This window comes from Trichomycterus rosablanca, chromosome 23 (genome assembly GCF_030014385.1).
Source record: "Trichomycterus rosablanca isolate fTriRos1 chromosome 23, fTriRos1.hap1, whole genome shotgun sequence".
In the NCBI taxonomy this organism is placed as follows: Eukaryota; Metazoa; Chordata; class Actinopteri; order Siluriformes; family Trichomycteridae; genus Trichomycterus; species Trichomycterus rosablanca.
The window spans coordinates 15,241,321-15,254,372 of NC_086010.1; the positions used below are offsets into that span (position 1 = coordinate 15,241,321).

The 13,052-nt window shown below is 43.8% G+C and overlaps 1 protein-coding gene across 2 annotated transcripts; it reads right to left on the minus strand.

The window, feature by feature from the left end:
• Nucleotides 1–13,052, minus strand: pdk3a (pyruvate dehydrogenase kinase, isozyme 3a). 2 transcript variants are annotated; one of them, XM_062985465.1, is made up of 11 exons: nucleotides 12,700–13,052; nucleotides 10,851–10,992; nucleotides 10,702–10,773; nucleotides 8,854–9,038; nucleotides 8,669–8,758; nucleotides 8,506–8,583; nucleotides 5,917–5,993; nucleotides 4,613–4,714; nucleotides 3,703–3,810; nucleotides 1,992–2,105; nucleotides 1–1,908 (listed from the first exon to the last, which is right to left on the minus strand). In XM_062985465.1, the coding sequence occupies exons 1-11, from the start codon at nucleotides 12,797–12,799 to the stop codon at nucleotides 1,765–1,767; spliced, it is 1,212 nt and encodes a 403-aa protein (XP_062841535.1). In that variant the 5' UTR covers nucleotides 12,800–13,052; the 3' UTR covers nucleotides 1–1,764. The 2 variants fall into 2 exon arrangements, with proteins under 2 accessions (XP_062841535.1, XP_062841536.1); XM_062985466.1 differs by having other exon boundaries at nucleotides 1,821–1,908; nucleotides 3,716–3,810.

Below are 13,052 nucleotides of genomic sequence, written 5' to 3' on the forward strand. Positions count from 1 at the left end.
CAGATTTCCTGCAATATTTTAAAATAAAACAGACATGCAGTTCCACGACTCGACCGGCAGATGTCACTATTCACATTCATACAGTTATTTACCGTTCGTCAGCATCTTAAACTGCTTTCAAATAATAAGCACTTTTTACTTCTATTTTTTATATAAATAATGAAATCTGACACCAAATTATGTCTATTTTCAGAATCGCCTCAACAAAAAATTAAATAGAGCAACTTGGTTCAGATTTCCTGCAATGTTTTTAAATAGGACAGACATGCAGTTCCACTACTCGACCGGCAGATGTCACTGTTTATACTCACACTGTGATTTACCGGACTGGTAGCATCTCGAACTGCTTTCACATTATAATAACTTCATTTACTTCTTCAAATTTTTTGTATAAATAAAGAAATCTGACACTAAATTATGTCTATTTCCAGAATCGCTTTAACAAAAAATGAAATAGAGAAACTAGGTGCAGATTTCCTGCACATTTTTCAAATAAGAGACATGCAGTTCCACTACTCGACCAGCACAAGTCACAATTCATACTTACACTGTAATTTACCGGTCTGGCAGCCTGTCTAACTGCATTTAAATAATAATAAGCACTTTATTTGTTGGCTGGACTCGATTGCAAGTGCCATTTTAAATGTGTCAAACTGCAAATGTGTTGTTTTTTGCATAAAAAATTAAATATCACCAGATAAACCAGTGGTATACGTTTATAAGTGACACTTTGACAGGTCAAAGTACAATACGGAACACTGGCAAATCTGAGTGTTCACGCTCAAGTCAACGCGACAAAGCAACCGTATCGTTTTCGTAAGAGGATTTGCCGCTTAGCCTTTAAAAAACAGAGTTACGGTAAAGCAGTGGGACCGCATGTCCGTCATAAAGACCATAGTAAACAAATTTAAACTAAATATTTTGGTCACAGACTGATCATGGATCTAATCTGTAGTTATGAATTATATTTTAACAGGAATGTTAAGGGGTGTAACGTGTCACGTTCATATTTATTTCTATTGAATCGAAAGTTATTGATGCAAGTCAAACTTAGATTAGATAGCAAATGGAATGGCGGATATGAGATGAAAGAACTGATTATATGTACATATAAATGAGACCTGGGGAGCTCAGGTGGCACAGCGGACTGATGTGCTAACCCACTTGAGCTGTGCTATCAACCTGGAGGGCATCCATCAGGCACATTTAGCTGTGTCTGAAAGAAGGGGGGGAGGTCGACTGGTCATGGCGCCTCTGCATACATGTATATGTTTTTTTTTTTGTATTTGTGTCTCGTTACACCCCTTATTAATGCTAAATCAGGAATGTGCAGCGAAGTCGGAATATCAGCTGAATTTTATATTATTTATATTATATTAAATAAATTCCCTCGTTCACGTTTCCCCCCTAATTCTTCATGGCAATGCGGAATGGTTACTAATAAAACAGCCGACTGACACGTCCCTGACAGACATGAAACTTCCCTCTTATCACCCAAAACACCCGACTTTCCCTTCTCTCTAGCGAGGTAAAACAGGGGCCCTTTATGTGGCGCTACAGCTGGCTTCATTATGACGTCCGATCACCACACCACAAGGGGGCGCTGTGACAAATATTACGCACTGTACAGAATGAAAAGAGAACACGTCCCGCTCGAGGAACGCGGACGAGCACAGGACACGTGGCGTATCGACGTAGCGATCGAAGCTAGACTAAGTGGGTGTTGGGGGAAGAAATGGGTGCACTGGTGGTACTGGACGCCGTTCATCTCTTCGCCTTGTACTTGGAAGTGTCCCGCGGCTCTTTGCTGGGGTTGCTCCAGTCGTCTGCCCCCGGGCCTCCCTGATAGTGCCTCCAGGCCGACTTGTTGAAGACCGGCAGGCGCTCGAACGACTCGCTGGAGAGAGCCTGGAGTAGAGATAAGAGCAACAATCAGAAAAACACACTAGTGAGAGGGACTTCTGACGAACTTGAAGCGAGTGCGGACTGACTTTTAGGTAGATGACAGCATCCGTTCCGACTCCCTCCATGGAGTAGAGCTGTAAGTCTCCTTGAAAGTAGCGAGCGTACAGTCTGGAGATGGGCAGACCGTGGCCGAATCCAGCCTAAAGAGACCAAGAAGGTTCACATAAGCTATTATTATTAGGTACATCTACCTAATAATACATCCACACATTGATAAATATAGATATACTAAAAAATAATATCAATACTATATGGTGCGTAGTCCTACAAATATGGATGTAAATAAGAATTGCTCATTTGCATATGTAGCTGCATTTAAACCATGTACATGTACATTTGTTTACAGGAGTACAATACGCCGATGAGCCAAAACATTAGGACCGTGACTGACAGGGATTTATGACCAGGCATAAAGACCTGATTTACCTTGATAAAGGCCAAATCGTTATAGCCAGTCGAGTGGGCTGAAGTAGGTCTGGTACACGGTGGCGTACGGGGCTGTGTAATCACAAGCCAGTCACAAGTGCCCATTCTAACACCTGTCCAGCACTGTAAGCACCCACAATAGACACACGGGCATCGGAACTGGACGACGGAGATATGGAAGAGAGTCGGGTCGTCCAGAAACAATAAGGTCCTGATATCACACACAACAGGATTTCAGGAGGTCTAGTGGAGTCCATGTCTTGGCGTGTCCAGGCTGTTTTGACAGAACATTAGTTCCTGCTCATTGGTGTATATTGTTAAACAGCCTGGGCTCATATAAGACCCTAAGAAATAAAAACCCTCCCGAGAAGGAGGCTGTTCGAAATCCTAGATGCCTTAATATCCTCACTACTGAGGCATCTTAATATTCCAATGTTATTTTGGCTCAAGAACGAGTGAACGGGTGCTCTTCTCTCACAGAAGAATAAACATGGCTGACGGGGCGGAGAAACGAATGGAGTTATTATCAAACGTAAATAAAATATTACTGATTTTTAACCTGTATAAACTTGTACCGAGTGTTTTTATTTGCAAGTTCGGGCTTGTCAGGAAATGTAACCGTTATCGGTACCTGAAGGGAGGCTATATTGACATGTTAGCGTGCTGTGCTACCTCAATTCATTGGTTTTAATGGCAAGATGATAAATGCTAACCTGACTTATAAGTCATTGACTTATTAGAATCCTCTCTACTGAGGCAGCTGCCTGTGTAGGCAGTAAGACAACAAGGCAGCTCACTAGGTTTTCGAACACACCCATAGACTGTCATATATAGGGTTCACATGTATTATTAAACATGCATCAATCAAAGCCCACCTGACTCCAATTGTGACCAACTCGTATAATACAGGATTCTTTTCCCACATGAGCCCGGCTCTTAGACCGGATTGCATTATTACTGGCTCATATACTTACATAGAACACAAATAAGGTTGCGGGACCCCATCTGGGCAGCCCTATGTGGACCAATTTTGCAACCAGTGTTAAAATATTAGAAGGCATTGTGTAAATCGTGCACCAAATTAGTACCTGCCAAATTAGTCAGGTCAGGATCTACAGGGGAACAGTGGAGACGCCAAGTCAGGACAGGGCTTTGAAATCACCCTGAGATATAACCGATTATGTCTGTTCAGACGCCGGCCGATTGATAGCACCTCTGAGATTCAAACCCAGATCCCATCTGTGGTGGGCTAGCATAACAGACCAGACTGCTGCTCCTATGTACAGGGTCATAACGGTGGCTTTTCTTTACCAGTGGTACTCGCTTGGAGTTTAAACTGGGGGTCGGTGCAGTGGAGTAGGTGTAATTGAACAGCCTGTCGATCTTGCGCAGAGGTACTCCTCCACCCCGGTCGCTGATCTGCAACAGTAAAGACAGAACATTATTATTGTGGCATTTGGAACACAGCAAGCTGGAACACAGTACCTGTCATGCTTTAGCTCTAAATAAGCCCCACTTACCACATAGAACCACTCTGTAGTTCTACAATTACTGACTGTAGTCCATCTGTTTCTCTACATACCTTTTTAACCTGCTTTCACCCTGTTCTTCAATGGTCAGGACCCCCACAGGACCGTTACAGAGCAGGTATTATTTAGGTGGTGGATCATTCTCAGTACTGCAGTGACACTGACATGGTGGTGGTGTGTTAGTGTGTGTTGTGCTGGTATGAGTTTTTAAATACCGTGTCCACTCACTGTCCACTCTATTAGGTAGGTACACTCCTACCTAGTTGGTCCACCTTGTACAGTAGATGTAAAGTCGATGTATAGACGATCGTTCATCTATTGCTGCTGTTGGACTTGGTCATCGTCTAGACCTTCATTAGTGGTCACAGGAGGCTGCCCACGGGGCGCTGTTGGCTGGTTATTTTTGGTTGGTGGATTATTCTCAGTCCAGCAGTGACAGTGAGGTGTTTAAAAACTCCATCAGCAATGCTGTGTCTGATCCACTCATACCAGCACAACACACTGGTCCTGTGGGGGTCCTGACCATTGAAGAACAGGGTGAAAGGGGGCTAACAAAGCATGCAGAGTAACAGATGGACTACAGTCAGTAATTGTAGAACAACAAAGTGCTTCTATATGGTAAGTGGAGCTAATAAAATGGAACCAGGAGGTGGTTTTGATGTTATGGCTGATCGTGTGTTCGTGTGACTGACCTTTACAGAGAGATCCTCCTTCCCTAGGGTCACTTTAGCCTTAATAGGTGGAAGTTCGTCCTTACTTTCTTCATAATGCTCCACCGTAGCTCTCATTGCATTCTATACACACACACACACACACACACACACCCATACATATCATCATGTATCTCCAATGTGACTCACTTGCACGTTTTTTGGACTGCAGACACGGGGAGAACATGCAAACTCCACACAGAAAGGACCCGAATAGCTCCACCAGGGAATCGAACCCAGGACCATCTTGTTGTAATGCGACAGCGCCTCCCAATGAGCCACAGTGCCACCCTGCTGCTGGTATACCATCATAGTAGCATACACACATACAACTAACAGTCGATCATGGAATATCTAGTAGGGATGTTGGCATGGCGGGGTCATATTACAGCACCACGCCCGAATTCCCTGAGCTCTTTAGAATTCCCCATTCTTCAACAAATAGGTTAACCAGACAGGATTAGCCAATCAAAATCATTCTACAGGGTGGGCCATTTATATGGATACACCTAAATAAAATGGGAATGGTTGGTGATTAACTTCCTGTTTGTGGCACATTAGTATATGGGAGGGGGGAAACTTTTCAAGATGGGTGGTGACGATGGCGGCCATTTTGAAGGCGGCCATTTTGGATCCAACTTTAGTTTTTTCAATGGGAAGAGGGTCATGTGACACATCAAACTTATTGAGAATTTCACAAGAAAAACAATGGTGTGCTTGGTTTTAACGTAGGTGTATCCACATACACATAGGCCCACCCTGTATTTACCCTCCAGTCCACACCTTCCCAATGTTTAAGGCTAGAAGGAAAGGAAACCTTGTACCCTGCGCCTGAATACCCCCCCCCCCCCCCCCCCTTTTTTCTACCCTTTTTTCTACCCTTTTTTCATGGGTTGTATGAAAGTCTCATTCTTATAAAACACTATTATATTAGACACACCTAGAATGCTGGTCATTTTGGCTGTGTCCCAAACCACATGCCACATGACAGTACTACCAATAGGTCAAACAAGCGCATTACCCACAGGGTCTTTAGGATCGATTGGCTAAATAGTGCACAGCATGCCATCTGAAAGCCTCTGTAATAATAATGAGCGATTTGAACAACCCGACACCCCCAACCTGTGTTTCGAACGCAATATTAAACAATACCTCACTATAAAACCCTGCAATAAACATCATTAACAGGACAAAGGTTGAAGCCTGGTACATCTCTGGTGAAGCAGATCTGATAAGAATGTCATTTGGGCCTAAATTTAGAAACCGGCGGTTATAAACCAGCTCACCTTGAAGAGTTCAAACAGCATGTGGAACAGATGAGACGGCACGTAGACGGCTTGGATGGGCTTCGTCGGTGCCTTCGCTGTAAACAAACGAGGGATTTCATTATCAGCAGTCGTAATCATTAACTTTCCAAGAGTACAAGCTGGTACTAGAACATCCTGTACCAAATTAATTGGGATAAATGTTCTCCACCACCCACCCAACATCTTCCTGTCAGAAATTGTGCTCATTAAGTTCTTATCAAAAAGGACTGACTGGTGGCAAGTTAAAGACAGCATTCTGTGCACGCCACTGCCAAACTCAATAACCCATGTCCGCAAAGGACCTTGCTTTGTGCCAGGGGCACGGACATGCTGGAACTGAAAAGGCCATGTAGGCTCTATCGAGCAAGTGTAGCACTGGTCTATTCACTGGTCTCTTTATGAGCAGGTTGCCAGAGTTCACCAGGGCAAAGCGGATATTAGACCCTTGTCGTTTAACTTACCATTCTATTATAAAGACTGCTATAAATTTAATCTCTGCACTCTAATATTACTGGTTTATGGATGGATACAATTAAAGGAACGAAAAACGAGCCATTAAGAGGTCAGAGGAGCCAAACAGAACACGGAACACAGGATTTGTTTGGGTCTGTTCGAATACCTAGTGCGCTGCCTTGCTTCAAACTTCAGACATCAAACTTATAAAGCAGGGCAAAACTGGAAGTAGGGCTGTCGCGGTAACCGCAATAAACCAGCCAACCGCAAGGCATGCCAAGCAACAATGGCAACAGTAATTATAGGCAAGTTTATTAATGATCAAATTGAGTTCACACTCAATAAAATACTTGTAATTTAGACTATATTCAAACAGCCTTGGCGTACTAAAACACTTAATGACAGTTAATATGGCATTGCAGCCTGCAACTATTCTCTTGCTGGAATGATTTAAATGTATTTTTTCGTTGAATAAAAATGTATCGAAACGAATAATAACTTAAAATGTAGTATGTAAGCCGCTCAGGTGGTGAGTCGTTTCGAATCCAGCTCTGCCTTCACCGGTCGAGGCTGGGCGGCTATATGAACAACGATTGGCCTGTTGTTCAGGTGGGGGGGGGCGGGATTTGAGACCGGAGGGGATACTCTCTCAGGACTGGGGCGGTTGCGCCCTCTGCTGGCTGGTCGGTGGCGCCTGCATGCGGCGCCCTGCCGCGCTGCACTCGTCAAGTGTGGGTGATAAGACGGTCGATTGGCTGTGCACGTGTCGGAGGAGGCGTGGAACGGCCTCGTCAGCCCCAATCAGGAGCAGGGAGAGGATGATTGATGGGATGAAATTGGATGCGCTAAATATGGATGAGCATATGCCAAGCGCTGCTTCCGCCACGCCCCCCTCCCCTGGATGAAGCACGGCTCAATCGAGCACGGATGCCAAGCACGGTCCCCCCATTTAGCCTAAACAGTTTGCTTTTTTTTCGTTTCAGTGTATATCTAAAAGCCGTGCATTCTTATTGCGCATCCTTGCTCTGTTCTGTATTTAACAATAAACACGCATTTGATTTGTCCTAAAGCTGTCTCATCTTTGTCATTTAAAAAGCATTATACAACAGGTAGTTCCGACCTTACAATCCGATTGGTTGAGAAGCGTTCTAACTGGACTGATATTCGTGATAACAGCACGGTCTTCTCACACGTGCACGCAGGCGACACAGCCTTTTTCCCCCAATTGCGTTTTAAATCCGTTATCTGATATACAATCTAGCGCACTGTGTAGGGAACATAAATCAATTGTCTAGTGCACTATGTAGTGAACATGGATGCGTTATCCGATACACAATCTAGTGCACCATGTAGGGAACATAAATCCACGATCTGATACACAATCTAGTGCACTATGTAGGGAACTTTAATGTGTTTGTAACGCGAACAGTTAGCTTAATAGCCCAGTTAGCAGCTCCTAAGAGTTCTGTTATCACCCATAATCCTTTGGTGTGTGCGAGAGGTTTTTTATTTCTTTTTTCCCTTCAGAGGTTCTTGCCTTTTTCTTCTTGTTCTTCTTACCTCCCTAAAATTTTTGCAACTTGGGATGTCTGCTTTGTAGTGTTAAACTTTATATTCGTTGTGGAACTACTTTTTGGCGGAAGGTATTGTCAATATTAAAGCATATTTAATATGAAATTCAGGGCTTCTTTGATTTATTTTCTTTCTTTATTTTGTAAAAACTGTTGTATATAAGCAATAGAACACTTGAGGTCGTGTGTTATCGCCTTCGGCTCGTGCCTGCGACCAAATCACAGCCGTGATGTTATTCGCGATAGCACACTCCCTCTCGAGTTCTATTGCTTAAATAATATACAGAATTATAGCCTAACGATAAAGCTTGTTTATATAGCTCTGAAGTCCAGATAAATTAAGTCATTTTCAAAAAACAGAAAACATGCCTGTAATATCGCATACCGCGGTGTTGAGCCAGGCTAACTCGCCAACGGGGAAATTCTTTCACCGCGACAGCCCTAACTGGAAGCGTTCGTTTTTGTCATGTAGCATCATTTCAGTAAGAGAATGAACATTATTCAACTACTTCTATAGTTCTATTTGCAGAGCCATGTGATGTACCGTTAAACTCTTTGATGTTTAGTTTCGGAGCACACGGGTAGTACTGCTCGCACAGCATCTTGGCCGTCTCATACGCATCTGAAACCGAACACAACATTTCGAATGAAAACACCGACCACAGAACGACATCCTATGACAACCGGAAGGGTAAGACGCGTCGTACCGGTGACCACGTCAGCCACGCTGCACGCGGGATCGATGCTGCCGATGTGTTTCGGGTGTGCTGGGTTCGTGTCGTTGCCGAACAGGAGAGCTGTAATAAGCATAAAACATAAATGGGACCAGACTGGAGTGGAGCTGTTTAGATTGAAAGCAGAATGATATTCGAAGGTATTCTGAGGTTCTTACTGTGCTGGTTGATGAGCATGCGGAAGGAGATGCGGTTGGTGTAGAAGCGGTCCAGGAAATACTGGATGTTAGAGCTGACGAACGGATCGAACCCAAACTTCTCCTTGTACTCGATCACTCCCTGAGCCATAGTGGGTACCACGTCGTTGTGTCTGTTCCTGATCTCGATCAGAGCCTCCAAGAAGCTAAAAATAGAACATTGATTCAATGAAATGAATGAAGAATACTACATACTACATTTGGGTTAGAATCTCAGCTGTGCTATGGACCGGGCCGGGCATCCGAGAGAGAAAGTTGGCTGTGCCCGAGGGAGGTCGAATGGGTTCTTCAATGCTGCTGCAAATGTGGCCACTGCTGACCAGTCAAAAAGTCTCTCTATGAAACTCTGTCACTTCCTATAGACAAACTCAATCATGTCTGTGTCGATACAAGCCGAGATTAAAACCCAGATATCAGTGGTGATTAAAATATTTTTATAAAACGGATAGTTCCGGTTCTAAAATCTGATTGGCTGAGCCGCGTTCGAAGCCGTTGTAAAATCCCCGATAAACGCACACCTAGGACCACCTCACATCATTCCATATTAATACGCAACTGAAAAGAAAAAGTTTATGTTATGTTCGCCTTCATGTTGCCTAGCAACACTGTTAAACGAACTACCTTGCGTCGCGGAAGAGCGCTTTATTGTAAGTTTATACACGATGAATACATTTATGAATTAAAAATTGTTGTATTTATTGTATTTTATGTTGACCGCCGTTTTATAAAAGCAATAAGCCACGAGAGGCCGTGCGTTACTGCTATGATTTTAGCACGGGAAAGAAGTTTTAGGCCAAAAACGTCATTCCCCGTGCTAAAATCACAGCCTCTCGTGGCTTATTGCTTTAATTTACACGATTACATTTCTGTGTGTGTGTGTCTATATGACAAATAAAGCACTTTTCTTCATATTTTACTCTCATGTTGCTGTTTAATTTGATTTAGAAAACAATTAACCATTGTAACTATAGGATTCCATCAGCCTGTATGACCTGTGTCAAGCAACTGGACCTCGAAAATTATATGTATAACCCTAGGTATACAGTGGCATCAATTTTTTTGACCTTACACCATTTGAATTGCTATTTACTGGTTATTTAGAAGTGTTCCTGACCTCGAAATTAGCACTGGTCTCTGTATGAGCAGGTTGCTGGAGTACATCAGGGCAAAGTCCACTATGGTTTATGGATGGATTCAATTAATGGTACAACAAAATAACCATTAAGAGGACAGACTATCCGAACAGAACACATGATGTTCTTGGATGAAGTCAGTTATTAAATATCTATTCTCTGTGCTGGTCTGAATGAATACCAGTAACAGAGAGTACCAGTTCACAAATCCCCCTCAGCGATGTCGAAACTGGGGTAAAATCCAGGGCGTGTCACGCCTATTATGCTGACAGACAGTTTTATAAAATATGCAATAAAAATCCTACTCTTACATTTGCATAGTCATTTGCAAGTGTTTTACTGTTTCTTAGCATTTAACCCTCCACACTTGACTCCTGCAAGCACAAATTGGACGGCCAAAAGTATTGGGACACCTGACCATGAGCTTGTTGGCACCCCATTTAAAAAACAAACGGGTTTAAAATGGGATGAGTGACCTCTTTGTGATCATTTCAGCTATAACAACTCGTCTGCCACTCGTATGAGATGCTTTCTCGCAGGACTTTGTATTGTGTATGTGGGAATTTGTGTTATAAGACCCAAAAGAGGAAACCACTAGACATCACACATCACTGACTGCTGACCTTTCATATCAAATACAAGCCAAAAACGTAAAAATGAAACTGATTGTGCTCACTCGTTCAGGGCATGCGGGTCATCCGGGTTCCTGTTTTCGTACTCCAGCAGCTCCAGAAAGCTCTGCATGTACCTGAAGGTAGAAAGCACGTGACGTTTCACATGACCGCATTCGTAAGGTCGGCGCCACACGCTCGCGAATCCGCTTACCATTTTTGCACCAGTCTGACGGACGGTTGGCTGAGCAGCCTGTCCGGCAGCAGGTTCACCTCCCGCATGGTGTTGGCCAGGCGCACGGGCAGCTCCTTCCGCAGGAACATATAGGAGGTCTTCTCGCAAGCATTGTCTCTGCCTGGAAGACAAAAGCAAAGGAGTTGAAATGTAACACCATGTACATTGTGCGGTAGCTCATGGTAAATCGCACTGATCCGGTATCAGTGACTTGGAGAACGCTCTGTAGCAAGCTTGACTGCCACGTGAAAAAAAAAGGTATTAAGTTTCACAGCTGTGTGTATTTCCTAAGCAGGGAATTTTAAAACTGCCAGTACAAACAGATCAGATGTTGAGACGATAAACAGCTAGCCAGTCACACAGGATCTAAGCTTGAGAAGTATTTTCCCATTCTTATAACTTGGAAAACATGGTCTTTCATGACCATGGGGTATAAATATGAAGCGGCCTAATTCTCGTACTAATCTAAAGACCCAGACTCAGGACCTTTTTTTTATTTATTTTTTTATTATCTATTCCCCCCCCCAACTTTTATCCCCATTCTAATCGTGTCCAATTACCCTGATTGTGTCCTCTATACTGATTCGACCCTTTTACCGCTGACTGAGGACGCCACTCAACTGACGTGCGCCCCCTCCGGCACGCAGTCAGTACAGCCTGCGTTTTTCACCCGCACGGGCCGAGTTCATACACCGAGAGACACCGCGCACGGAGGGTCACACCCCCCTCGATGTTATCCCTCAGCCCCGTGCAGGCGCCGTCAGTCAACCAGCAGGGGCCGCAGTCGCACCAGTTATGAGGACCTGTGCTCCGACTCTACCCCTAAGCCCCTGAATAACAGCCAAACGTCGTTCGTACTGCCGCCCAACCCAGTCGGAAAGGCAGAGCCGAGTTTCGATACGATGCATCTAGAGACCCAACTCTGGTGAGCTAAGCGTACTTTACCGCTGCGCCACCTGAGCGGCTTGACTCAGGACCTTCTTGATCGTCTTGCTGTGAGGCGACAGTGCTACCGTGCACGCTGAGCCACCGTGCCCAAATTATGTAATGGAATCCAACCTATAAAACCATCCAACATCCACTCCTTTATTACTGCTACCCTATATGGGTAGCACTGTCTCCTCACGGCAAGAAGGTCCTGGGTTCGATCCCCAGGTGGGGCGCTCCGGGTCCTTTCTGTGTGAAGTTTCTGTGTGGGTTTCCTCCGGGAGCTCCGGTGTCCTCCCACGGTCCAAAGACTGCAAGTGAAACGAATTGAAGATACAAAATTGTCCATGACTTGTGTTTCTGAATCTTGTGTAATGAGTAACTACCGTGTCTGTCATGAATGTGACCAAAGTGTGTAAAACATGACGTTAAAATCCTAATAAATAAATAAATAAATTACATAATTTGACTCAAATCTAAATGTAATTGCGCCCTACAACAACTACTGCACAAAAGTAAGTGGATTAATAATCTAGCCCATTGGTAATGGAGCATCCAAAACTACCCAGGGGTGACAACGAGGTCCCAGCAGCCCTTCTGCACCAGGTATGTAGTAGAAGCCAATATGGGCTACAGTCAGTAACTGTATACCCATATATTGTATACTCCAATGACAGGTTTACCTGAAACTGGCAAATGTGTGTATGTATATACAACGTAAGGGGAACCTAAACCCTTGATATAATGTATTATCATAAGACAGCCCGGATCATACCCCAAATGTTTTCTGATCACATCCCAAATGAACAACCTTGTGCAGCTGTATATGACAGATGTGTTATAGAGACGTATAGCATCCTTACCATCGATCATTCTATCATCATATTGAATGAATACTCACCAAATTCCAGAAACTGCTTGATGGAAAGTGGAGATGGTGAAAATCTGGAGTAATATTCGATCTTTGCTGAGGAATTCAGAAGATACGCATAAAGCCTCATTGTGAATCGAATAAGTGAACCGACTCAGGTGAACCGACTCAGATGAACCGCTCACGAGCCGTCTAGGTAATGTATTGTTTTTAACATTAAAACCGACATAAAACCGTTTATAAAACGTGACAGTATTCTATATTATCGGGTACATTTTCCGTTTCCGCGGCTTACTTAGTACAGCGAAAACTATTAAAACTATTAAAAATGCTCCTATACCTCACACAATACCTTATCTTATTTGTAACGGCTTCTATTGAAC